The following is a 12,577-nucleotide window of genomic DNA, read 5'->3' as shown; positions in this document are numbered from 1 at the left end:
CAACTCGGTTCATTAGACCGATTGGAGGCTTAGGTGCCCTCTTCAAACCAGTTAGGAGCTGTCTAGAAATTTAAGAAAAACATTAGAAATTGAGGTATAATGTTTTGTTGCATGTTTGATTGTGAATAGGATTTTTGTTTTAGGATGTCGTTTTTAGGGTATCTTTAGTTAGTACTTATATTTATTTTTTATTTTCTTTTATTTTTTTAAAAAAAGAAAAAGAAAAAAAAAAGAAGAGGGGAAATATTTTGCATGCTAAAGTGGGAATAGGGACGACACCGGTCGATTAAGTCGTACAACTTTAGATCATCCCTTAGGACATACCTCTGAAATTCCCTTCGCAGTATCTCACACCTTGTGAGATGGCTGATTTAAATGAAGATGCGGGGAGTCACCACAATCGAGAACGAGAATCCCATGTTATGACTCTAAGACAATACCTACAACCGGCTAGGACTAGTCAGCCTTCATGCATAATTTTTCCTGATAATGTAGGACATTTTGACATCAAACCCGGGGTAATCCAATTGCTGCCCAAGTTCCACGGGTTAGAGTCCGAGAGTCCGTATCTTTATTTAAAGGATTTTGAAGAATTGAGCATTACATTTAGAGTGCCCAAATGTCATCGAGGATGTCCTCAAGTTGACATTGTTTCCTTTCTCTCTAAAGGATAAGGCCAAAACATGGTTGAACTCTTTGCGACCTAGATCAATAAGAAATTGGCAAGATATGCAGAGAGAATTTTTAAAAAAGTTCTTCCCCACACAAAGGACCAACTTTTTGAAAAGACATATCAGCAATTTCCAACAAAAAGATAATGAAACATTTTATGAATGTTGGGAAAGATTTAAAGACCTTCTTCTCTCATGCCCTCATCACGGGTTCGAAACTTGGAGAACCATTAGCTTCTTTTATGAAGGTTTATCTCCACAGTTGAAACAGTTTGTAGAGACCATGTGCAATGGTAGATTCTTAGAAAAACAACCTGATGAGGCATGGGAGTATTTGGATTCCCTTGCTGAGACTGCCCAACTTTGGGATAACGGGGATAGAAACAACAAGTCTTTGCCTAAGCCTACTAGCTCTGTACAGGGAGGCCTTTACAACCTCAGAACTGAGGATGATCTTCATGCTAAAATGGCAGCCCTCACTAGGAAGATAGAAGAAATTGAGCTTAGGAAGGTTGAGCCTGTCAAAACTATAAAGCTTAGAAACGAGTGTTGTGGCATCTGCGATATGTCGGGTCATACCACTACAGATTGCCCCACCATACCGGCATTCAAAGAAGTCTTGCACGATCAAGCAAATGCTATGAACTCCTACCAAAAGCCATACTCGAATACCTATAACCCTGGTTGGAAGAATCATCCAAACTTTAGGTGGAGAAATGATCATCCTCAACAGTCACACCATTCAGCTCCTCCACCTGCACATCCTACTTTTGCATCACCACCCTCTCAAAAGCCAAATATCGAGGATACCTTGCAATCCATACAAACTTTTCTACAAGGTCAAGCTAATATCAATGCTTAAAATACTCGAAATTTTGAAGACATAAGGAACCAATTGTCAATATTGACTACCGTCCTAAGTACCCAAGAGAAGGGTAAGCTTCCAGCTCAACCCCAACCTAACCCACAAGTGCACGGTAGTAATAATACGGCTCCCTCTAGTTCGCATACAGAGCATGCAAAGAGCATCATGACTTTGCGTAATGGGAAAGTCATTGATCAAACCGTCCCATCAAGACCGCAAGTCACTTCTAATTCTGATGCTCCCAAAGTTGATGAAAGGGACAAAGAAGAAGTTGAGGTCCCAACTTCTACTAAGAAAGTTGAATGTCCTTTTCCTCCACCTTTTCCACAACGGTTAAAGCCGTTACAAAAGCTCGAACCTAACTCTGAAATTCTTGAGCTTTTTAAGCAAGTAAAAATCAACATACCTCTTCTTGATGCAATCAAACAAGTACCTTCATATGCCAAATTTTTGAAGGACTTGTGTACTGTCAAGCGTCGATTAAATGTTAAGAAGAAGGCATTTTTAACTGAAAATGTGAGTGCTATTTTGCAGCACAACATTCTCCCTAAATATAAAGATCCAGGTTGCCCAACCATCTCATGCATCATAGGCGACTTTAGGATAGAGCGAGCATTGTTAGATTTAGGGGCGAGTGTGAATTTGTTGCCATATTCTGTATATGAGCAACTTGGTTTAGGTGAGTTGAAGCCAACCTCCGTCACTTTGCAATTAGCTGACCGGTCAGTTAAAATTCCAAGGGGGATTGTCGAGGATGTATTAGTCCAAGTAGACAAGTTCTACTTTTCTGTCGATTTTATCGTATTGGACACACATCCGGCTTCAAACTCACAGTCTCAGATTCCGGTTATTTTAGGACGTCCATTCCTTGCGACTTCTAATGCATTAATTAATTGTAGGAATGGCGTCATGAAGCTTTCTTTTGGTAACATGACCTTAGAACTGAACATTTTTAATGTGTGCAAACAACCTAATGATCCCGAAGAGAGTAAGGAGGTTGATTGGGTTGAAACTATCGCGGAGGAATATTTGTTAGCTGAAGCATTTAACGATCCATCCGGCGATAGTTTAATTGATTGGTGTTCTAATGGCACCAATAAAGATGATTTGTTGGTCAAACCTAGTATGAATTTTTCGAACGCCATGATGATCAATGGGTGGAGACCAAAAGTAGAAAAATTTGAACAATTGTCGCCTCGAGAGGTGAAAATAGTACCATCCCATGAGCAAGCACCCAAGCTCGAATTGAAACCCTTACCAAAGGAACTTAAGTATACTTTTCTTGGACCCGAAGATACTTTTCCTGTAATCATCTCGTCTGGACTTGATCATACCCAAGAAAGAAAATTAATTGATGTTTTAAAGAATCATAAAGGAGCCATTCGGGTTGTGTAATGCACCTGCAACATTCCAAAGATGCATGCTCAGCATCTTTGAAGACATGAACGAGAATTTTTTGGAAGTGTTCATGGACGATTTCTCCATTTTTGGCGACTCATTTGATGATTGCCTGTCACATTTACAAGCAGTCTTAGCTCGATGTATAGAAAAGAATTTGATACTGAATTGGGAGAAATGTCACTTCATGGTGCCAAAGGGAATTGTCCTAGGACACATTGTTTCATCGAAAGGAATGGAAGTAGATAGAGCTAAGACTGATTTAATTGCTAAGCTACCTGCACCCAAGACGGTTAGAGATGTCAGATCATTTTTGGGTCACGCCGGATTTTATAGGAGATTCATCAAGGACTTTAGTGTCATATCTCGACCATTATGTAACCTCCTATCCCTTGATACACCGTTCAATTGGACTGAAACCTGTCAGGAGGCATTTGAAAAGTTGAAGTCTATGCTTAGCACTGCACCCATCGTGCGACCACCCGATTGGTCATTACCGTTTGAGATTATGTGCGACGCTAGCGACTATGCGATAGGAGCTGTCCTAGGACAACGCAAGGATAATAAGCCATATGTCATTTACTATGCAAGCAAAACCTTAAACGATGCTCAAATGAATTACACCACCACCGAGAAGGAATTGCTTGCAGTAGTATTTGCCTTAGATAAATTTCGCTCTTATATCCTTGGTGCTCCTATTGTTATCTTCACAGACCATGCGGCACTAAAATATTTGTTGGATAAGAAAGAGGCCAAACCACGCTTAATACGATGGATACTTCTACTCCAAGAATTTGACATCACTATCAAAGATAAAAAAGGAGTAGAAAATGTGGTTGCTGACCATTTATCACGATTAGTTTTTCATGATTCAGTGCCACAGTTTTCCATCAAGGACTCATTCCCTGAAGAGCAGTTGTTTGCACTTTCTAGTATACCATGGTATGCAGATATTGTAAATTTTCTTGTTACAAACCGGATGCCAGAGCATTGGGGGTCGACAGATAGAAAAATTTTCTTGCGCGAAGTAAAAAATTATTACTATGACGATCCCTATTTATTTAAATATTGCAACGATCAAATCCTTAGACGATGCATACCGGATCATGATATACAAAGCATACTTTCTTTCTGCCACACTGATGCTTGCGGTGGACACTTTGCCTCTAAGAAAACTGTTGCAAAGGTCTTGCAATGTGGTTTCTATTGGCCTACTATGTTCAAAGATGCCCACGAGTTCTGCAGGACATGTGATCCATGTCAACGTATTGGAAGCCTAACTCGTAGGCAAATGATGCCTCTTCAACCCATTACTATTATCGAAATTTTCGATTGTTGGGGCATCGATTTTATGGGCCCATTCCCACCATCTTTTGGATATGAGTACATTTTAGTCGGTGTCGAATATGTGTCCAAATGGGTAGAAGCTGTTGCTTGTAAGACCAATGATCACAAACCCGTTCTGAAGTTTTTAAAAGAAAATATTTTTTTCACGATTTGGGATGCCTAAAATCATAATTAGTGATGGTGGAAAACACTTTTGTAATAAGCCTTTTGAGACATTATTAAAAAAGTATGGTGTCACCCACAGAGTTGCTACCCCATATCACCCGCAAACTAGTGGCCAGGTAGAGTTAGCCAATCGAGAGATCAAGCGTATTTTAGAGAAAACGGTGAACCCATCATGAAAAGATTGGTCCTTGAAACTATCAGATGCATTATGGGCTTATCGTACTGCATACAAAACCAATCTTGGCATGTCTCCCTACCGGCTAGTCTACGGTAAAGCGTGTCATTTGCCCGTAGAAATAGAACATAAATCGTATTGGGCAATTAGAAAATTGAATTTTGATTTACAAGATGCCGGTCTAGCTAGAAAATTGCAATTAAACGAGCTTAATGAGATTCGCAGAGATGCTTATGACAACGCTAAAATTTGCAAAGAACGAATGAAGATCTTACATGATAAATCAATTTTGAAAAAATCTTTTGAACCTTTGCAAAAAGTTCTTTTATATGATTCCCGCTTACATCTGTTTCCTGGTAAGTTACGATCAAGATGGACAGGTCCCTACATCATAAAAACTGTTTTTCCACATGGGGCGGTAGAGATTGAGAATCCACGGGATGGTAGAATTTTTAAGGTAAATGGACACAGGTTAAAACCTTTTCTTGAAAATTTTTCAGATGAAGAGGATTCCTTTTCCTTGGGGGAGCCTTCTTATGACTGAACATGAAGGCAAAGGTATGTGTATATTAGTCAGAATTATTTTTCTAGTTTTGTAGGTCTTATTTTCTGGATATCAGCAGCTCAAGGTATTCCTCTTCTCTTCAATATTATTTTCTCTACTGTCTCTCGTATATAGTTTTCTTGTATCTATTACATTGAGGACAATGCAATGTTTAAGTTGGGGGGAGGGAAGTATTTTCAAAAAAAAAAAAAAAAACTTACTTTTGCATTTGATTTATTCTATTACTTTCTTTTCTAAGCAAATGCACATGTATTTTCATATTGAGTTTGTGCAACTATTACGGCAAGGAACACATGCATATTATGACTGATCAGAGACCTATTATTAGATCCCCACACGTGCACTTAATGATTATAGGAAGGCCTCAGGAGTTCATATTTGTTTAATGCATTTTTGTTAAGCCGTATCTGTAAAAGAAGTATGAGTATCCTTGTCCGTACTATAAGGTTCATGATTTGGTTTTCACATAAAGAAAGAAGTTGAATACCGTAGCTAGATCACCCAAGTGCCTTATGTTCCGACCTTGGTTGAGCTATAGCCACAATGCAGTCACGTTATATGGTTCAGTTTACCTTCTCTTTTTATTGCAAAAAAAAAAAAAAAAAAAAAAAGATGACAAGTCTGACCTCGTGGTGTAGTCTGGTTCGAGTAATTAAGCCCGAGGGGTGTTTCACCTAATGCCTTGAGCCAACTGGATCAGGAGTCATTGGCCGAAAACTCGCTACATGGACCTTACTAGAGCCTAAGGAGGTTGGATTATTGTAATCGTCATATGTGTTTAAAAATAAAAATAAGCATGAATAGGGTTGGTCAGACTGAACCCAGTGACATGTGGTAATGGCTGGTTTGACTCCATTAATTTGGAACTCTGTGTACTTTGGATGTTTAGTTGGGATTGATAGCTCCTTCTTTATATGCGAACCATTTTTGACAAATTTAGACAACATGAGATATTCTGAAAATTTGATGGATCAGGGTCTAATAAATTGTAGTAAACTCTTGTGAACTTGAGTAGTGCACCTAAAATTCAAGCGGTACCATGCTGTGGTGGAGGTATTAGTGCTCTAAGAAAGTCATCTGTTTATGCATACTACAGTTCAGTATTACCCTTGCTTCGATAGTTGCCATGCTTGAGAAAAATATATATCACGTGTGCATTGACTTAAATTTCATTATATATCATTTTATGAATGATGTTTGTGGGTAACATCACTGCAAACCCTCACGAGACAACACTCGTCCACTAGGGTAACCTAGGGGTTTAACGGCTTGTTGCACGTGCTAAGTGCAATCGTGATACCCTACGAAAGTGGGTACATATCTTAGTTTTATGTCTTTAATTTTAATAAAAAGTCAAATGATTGACCAACACTTTTTGTACTCTCATATTATTATTTGCTCGTTAATTGCTAGAGACTAGCAATAAGCTAGTTGGGGGGTGTGATGAGAGCACAAAAGTGCGATCTACACACAGCTTAAATTAATATTATTTCCAACAAATAATGATAAAAGAGCTGCATTAATTTCATATTTTTTTATTTGGCACAAATCAGAGATAAAATGCACATTTGGTATAATTGGGTTCAGAAAGATGCATAGCCCCAAATCATACGCACCCAATCTCACTATGGCTTGGTCAAACCGATCATTCATCAAGCTCACAACCACAAGTAGCAGCCAAGCCTAATCACACTGGAGCAACACTTGGTGACCATTCAAAGGGAACGATCACAGCCATCCACCCTTTTGGCAAGCGATCAACTCTCCCATCCTTGCAACCCGTGAAACCCCCAGCATCCCGCTGATCTCGCCTGCAGCCATTCATGACCATCTCGGCGACCTCCCCAACAGTCCGCGATCATCTCCACAGCTTCCGAGCCCGTGATCCCCTTCTTCCGGACCCGTTTCAGCTCCAACGTCGCAGCAACCAACGCCCAGCATCCATCCGCCTTCTCCACAGCATCCGCAAGGCAATCCTACCGCAATCGGCTCCCATTCTCCTTCCGCGAGTGAGCCAGCTTCCACTCCCGTGCACAATCCCAGCGTCCGAGCAACCCGCGCCCAGCCGGGATCCGCCTCTCCCAAGCTCCAGCTCGCGCGATCGTGAAGGATTCCAAATCTCCCACGCATCTGCAACGCTCCTCCACTGATTCTTCCATGATCCCAGCTCCCATATTAAGACCTCAGCATCCCACTGATTCCGCTTCATCTCCCAGCCGTTCGTGAAGTGTCGCAGCCATCCGCACGTCGTCCGCTCCCGCGATCAGCTCCCGTGGCCGTCTCGTCCGCGGTCTCAGCCGTCTGCACACGATCCTCGGCGATGCATCCGGATGTCCATCGCTAGCTGGGAGGTTGGGGGATATATATATGAGGGGGGCTCGGACCGAGGGGGGGGAGAGGAAGAAGAGAGCAGCCAGCCCCTTGGTTTCAAACGAAAAAAAAAAAGAGAAAGGGAAACAGGGGATGCCCTGTTTCCGAAAATAAAAAGAAGAAAAAAAAAATATAGAGAGTGAGTAAGGGAGGGATGTTGATGTTTTTAATGGAAGGCTAAAGTCCTTTTGGCAAAGGGTGATGGATGAATCCTTGTCATGTTGCTTTCATCAAGTATACTCTAATCTTTTATTCTAATTGTTTTATATCTATTGGTATGTTTTGAATTCTTGAATATTTATTTATTTGATAGATCTTTTATGGTTTATATATATATTGATGCATGGGTTGTTTCGATTTTTGATTTGTCGTAGACGTAACCGGCACGATAAATACTTAGATGTTGAATTCATGTTTTCAGATTGTATACTCCATGATTAGAACTACTCTATCTTATTAATCTTTAATCAAGAATCACCGAGTTTATTTATTAAAAGTAATATTGTTAAGGAGGATTCCGGATCCCTAGCCTTCTCTATATTCTTGAACTTTGTTTAATTATCTATTAATCCTCTGCTTTTAAATTTTGAAAATCAACTGAAAATTACATCTACAAATTACGCTAATAATCTATAGATCGTTCCCTGTGGAATCGACCTCGGACTCCCGAGTTATATTACTTGTGCGATTCTCCTGCACTTGGGAGAACAGTTTTATTTTTGCACCACTTGGCGTGGGCTCTGCACGTCGATGGTTCTTCAAACTCGGGGGGCAGCGAAGCGGGTCTCATCCTCACCAGCCCGGATGGGGTGGTTGCTGAACAAGCTCTACGCCTCGAGTTTCCTGCTTCCAACAACATGACGGAATACGAAGCACTCGTCGCCGGGCTCAAGTTAGCCAGAGAGCTAGGAGTGAAAGACCTGAGGGCCTTCAGCGATTCTCAGCTCGTCGTCAACCAAATTCTGGGTGACTTCGAAGCCAGTGACCCCACAATGCAGGAGTATCTTCGGAAGGTACGGGATCTCACCTCGACCTTGAATTCTTTCCACATCCAACATGTTGCCAGGTCAGAGAACTTTAGAGCCGACCAGCTATCAAAGCTGGCATCCTCTCGCATGAGCGAGCTTCCCAAAACGGCGGCACTGGAGTATCTCCGAAAATCCAGCACGAAGGAGCTCGAGCAGGCCCTTTGCATTGAGTTCGAGCCAAGCTGGATGGACGAGCTCATCAGCTATCTGCGAGACGAAGTCCTCCCCGGTGATGAACGTGAGGCTCGCCGAGTGAAGCGTTCCGCCGCCTGGTACATATTGCACGAGGGAAAGCTTTATCGAAGATCTTTTACCTCTCCCCTCCTCAGATGTCTCTGCCCGACAGAGGCTGATTATGCAATGCGTGAAGTCCATGAGGAGATTTGTGGAAATCATCTGGGGGGACGAGCACTGGCGCATAAGATTTTGCGCCAAGGATACTACTGGCCGACACTCCAGAAGGATGCCTTGGACTTCGTCCGAAGATGCGACCGATGCCAGAGAAACGCCAATGTCCAACGCCGACCCTCAGCTCCGTTAACCTCCATCAGCTCCCCTTGGCCTTTTGCCCAGTGGGGGATCGACATCTTGGGACCATTCTCTCTGGCGATCGGGCAAAGGAAATTTCTAGTCGTCTCCATCGACTATTTTACCAAGTGGGTGGAAGCCGAGCCACTCGTCCGGATCACCGAGCAGAAGATGCGAGATTTTGTCTGGAAGTCAATAATCTGCAGATTTGGACTCCCCCGCATCCTCATATCAGACAACGGCCGTCAGTTCGACAACCTCCGCTTTAGAGAATTCTGCTCCGAGCTTAGCATCGACCACCGCTTCACCTCGGTCGCGCACCCTCAGACGAACGGAGAAACCGAGGTAACAAATCGTACTATTTTGCAGGGGCTCAAAGCCAGGCTCGACAAATCCAAAGGACAGTGGGTCGAAGACTTATACAATGTCCTGTGGGCTTACCGGACCACATTCCGTGTCCCCACCGGCGAAACTCCTTTCAATTTAACATATGGAACGGAAGCCGTCATCCCGTTGGAGATCGGACTCCTTCTCCGAGGGTAGAACACTATGATGCCAGCTCCAACTCCTCACAGCTCAGAAATAACCTGGACCTAATCGAGGAGACAAGGGAGGCCGCCCGAGTTCGCATGGCGAGGTACCAGCAAAAGACAGCGCAGTACTACAACGCCAGAGTCAGTTAAATCCTTCAAAGCAGGGGACCTCGCCCTTAGAAGAGCCGAGGCCTCCCGACCAACCGAGCAAGGGAAACTGGCTCCGAACTGGGAGGGACCTTACCGAGTTACACGCGCCCGGCGGCCCGGAACGTACAAGCTGGAGTCTCTCGATGGAACCCCCATTCCACGAAGCTGGAGTTCCGAAAATCTCCGCGTGTACTACCAGTAGAACCCCAAGGGGTTCCCCATTTTAATTATAAATCTCACTTTTTTACAACAGCTTATGTGCAATTGTTCAAATGCGCCAATTCTCCTAATGATTGTCTCATGACTACCAGACTTGGCCCAGCTCGTCAATCAGCATAGAGCGAAGCCGGACGCCTTAACGAAACCTTGGAGCGTCAACATCAAGCTTAGCTCGATCTCCACCAAACATCGAGCTCGGCTCGATCTCCACCAAACATCGAGCTCGGCTCGATCTCCACCAAACATCGAGCTCGGCTCGATCTTCATCAAATACCTCGACTACGGTCGGGATGCCCCGATATTTCGGAATGATGGAGCACCTTCGTGGTCTCCCCGGCTCGATCTCCACCAAACATCGAGCTCGGCTCGATCTCCACCAAACATCGAGCTCGGCTCGATCTCCATCAAATACCTCGACTACGGTCGGGATGCCCCGATATTTCGGGATGATGGAGCACCTTCGTGGTCTCCCCGAAGATGTTCGTGAGTTCGAGATGCGGTCTCCACCAAACATCGAGCTCGGCTCGATCTCCATCAAACACCGAGCTCGGCTCAATCTCCATCAAACACCAAGCTCGGCTTGATCTCCACCTGTTCGTGGTCAGTGAAACATCTCTGATGGCAACTGGTTTCTTCTATTATGCCGGCGTCCCCAGAGAACGGACTCCGAGCAGAAGAGCGTTTTCAAAATTGCCGAGCAAAGTTCACAACCTCGGCGTAAGACGCTCATGGTACCAGGTACCCTTTCGATTAATGTCTTACATTATTTCATTTACTTCATTCCTGATTAATTAAGTACCTGAATGAAACCCCGACTAGCGCCGAGGTACCTGGCCGGGCCAATCATTGCCTGGCCTCGCCCTGGCCTCGCCCGTCCCGCATGCACTGCTCGACAACGAGCTATAGCCTGGTCTATACCGGCAGCTCGATGAACTCCCATCCCGAGCCTCGGGATATCCGACTTGGTTTTGTCGGAAGAGGTCCGACAATCCGCCTCGGCAACCTAAGGTCCGAGTTCGGAGTCTGAATAAAATTCGAGTTGGGTTAGTGACCTTTGGTCCTAGGGCTCGGCCGAATTCTGAGCTAAGCTCGAGAAGGCTTGCCGAGCCTAAGCGCATCTTCTCAGACCTAAGCATCGCGACATCGCTAGTCGAAGGTCCGAGTAGCAGAAACTCGGACCTGAGCCCGGACTGGACAAATATGCCGAACCTAAATACAGGTCTAACTGCGTAGCAGACGAAATTGGGGCTGCGGAGCCCAAGTCCTTGGAACCTAAAGCGGATCCGATTGAAGAAACCTAGGTCTACCAAAAATCGAAACATAAACCAATTGCAAGTTACGAAAAGATATTCATTTAAAGGAGCCCGAAGGCTAAGTACAAAGCGTAGGCTCGGCCTTATAACAATATGAAGGCCATCCCAATTTACAAAAATGAATAAAATGAAAAACCTAAGGCTCGGCTCTATTGTCCTCGGCAACTTCAGGGACGGCTGGTTCCTCCGCGACCAAGGTCTCTACCTCAGTAGCCTCGGCAACCTCGGGAGCAGCCTCGGCAACCTCGGGAGCAGCCTCGGCGACCTCGGGAGCAGCCTCGGGCGCCTCGGGAGCAGCCTCGGCGACCTCGGGAGCAGCCTCGGGCGCCTCGGCCGGGCCTTCCTGGGCGGCCTCGTCGACCGCCGGAGCTTCCGCCTCCGCCTCCGATTCTTCGACCCCCGCTCCTGGTTGAAGCAGGTTAAGGTCGAAACTCGGGAGAAGTCGCCGTAGTTGGTTGCGGAAGTCCTTGAAGCCCTGGATGAGCCCATTTACGCCTTCCTCCTCCAGTAGGTCGCGAAACTCTTCCGATTCACGGAAGAGTTTAACGGCGTCCTGGGCCTGCTCCCGAGCCTCCTTCTCCCGAGCCTCGTGATACGTGGCCTTCCGCTCCAGATTCTTTATTTCCCGTTCGCGAGCGACGAGCAAGGACTGCGCGTCGAGCAAACGGGCCTCGAGCTCTTGGGCCTTGAGGTGAGCTTCCCCCACCTCCTGCTTGCGGATAGCGAGCGTCGACTCGGCCTCGGCCAGACGAGCCTCCACAGCGCGCACTTCGGATCTGACCAGTGTATGCGCGCCCTTCTCCTCTTCGAGCTCAGCGGTCAGAGCCCGAATCTCGCCCTCGGCCGCCCCCATCCTCGTCTGGAGCTCCTGGCGCTCGGCCTCGGACACCAGACGCCTCGCCTCGACCTCCTCGTGCCCCCGCTGATGCCTTCGGGCTCGCTCCCGATAATCCTGGATTATGTGCATCAGCGTCTCGGTTTCGTGCAGATGCTGTAAAAGAGGGACGTGAGAAGCGAATCCAATTTGAAATAAACTTGCACAAATAAAGAGGTTAACTTATCCGGATGGCAGAGCAAAGGGCTGAGTCCATGAAGGCGCCATAATTCATGGACCGGATCTTGGCCTGGTCGGCCGGGAGCAGCGCGACCCGAAGAACCTCGCGCGCTATCTGGGGATTATCGAGGGCTGAGTCGCCCTCGAAAACCGCCCAACCGAGAGCGTAGGGCACCCTCTCCCGGGGACCCGACGA

At 45.4% G+C, this 12,577-nt stretch overlaps 1 protein-coding gene and 1 non-coding gene across 2 annotated transcripts; both read right to left on the bottom strand.

Moving 5' to 3' along the window:
* Positions 1–775: 775 nt before the first annotated feature.
* LOC120110717 lies at positions 776–884 on the bottom strand. The gene has a single exon (XR_005511854.1). It is a non-coding gene; the product is annotated as a small nucleolar RNA R71 (small nucleolar RNA).
* A 10,579-nt stretch (positions 885–11,463) lies between these two features.
* LOC120110628 (GATA type zinc finger protein asd-4-like) lies at positions 11,464–12,294 on the bottom strand. The gene has a single exon (XM_039126203.1). The coding sequence runs from the start codon at positions 12,292–12,294 to the stop codon at positions 11,464–11,466; it is 831 nt and encodes a 276-aa protein (XP_038982131.1).
* Positions 12,295–12,577: the final 283 nt, after the last annotated feature.

This window comes from Phoenix dactylifera, chromosome 4, assembly GCF_009389715.1.
Source record: "Phoenix dactylifera cultivar Barhee BC4 chromosome 4, palm_55x_up_171113_PBpolish2nd_filt_p, whole genome shotgun sequence".
Lineage (NCBI taxonomy): Eukaryota > Viridiplantae > Streptophyta > Magnoliopsida > Arecales > Arecaceae > Phoenix > Phoenix dactylifera.
The sequence above is the reverse complement of the archived record's forward strand: the minus strand, read 5'-3'. Positions and strand labels throughout refer to the sequence as shown.

Excerpts from the sequence above, each read along its gene's own strand:
- LOC120110628 (XM_039126203.1), bottom strand. The coding sequence starts at position 12,294 with ATGCACATAATCCAGGATTATCGGGAGCGAGCCCGAAGGCATCAGCGG.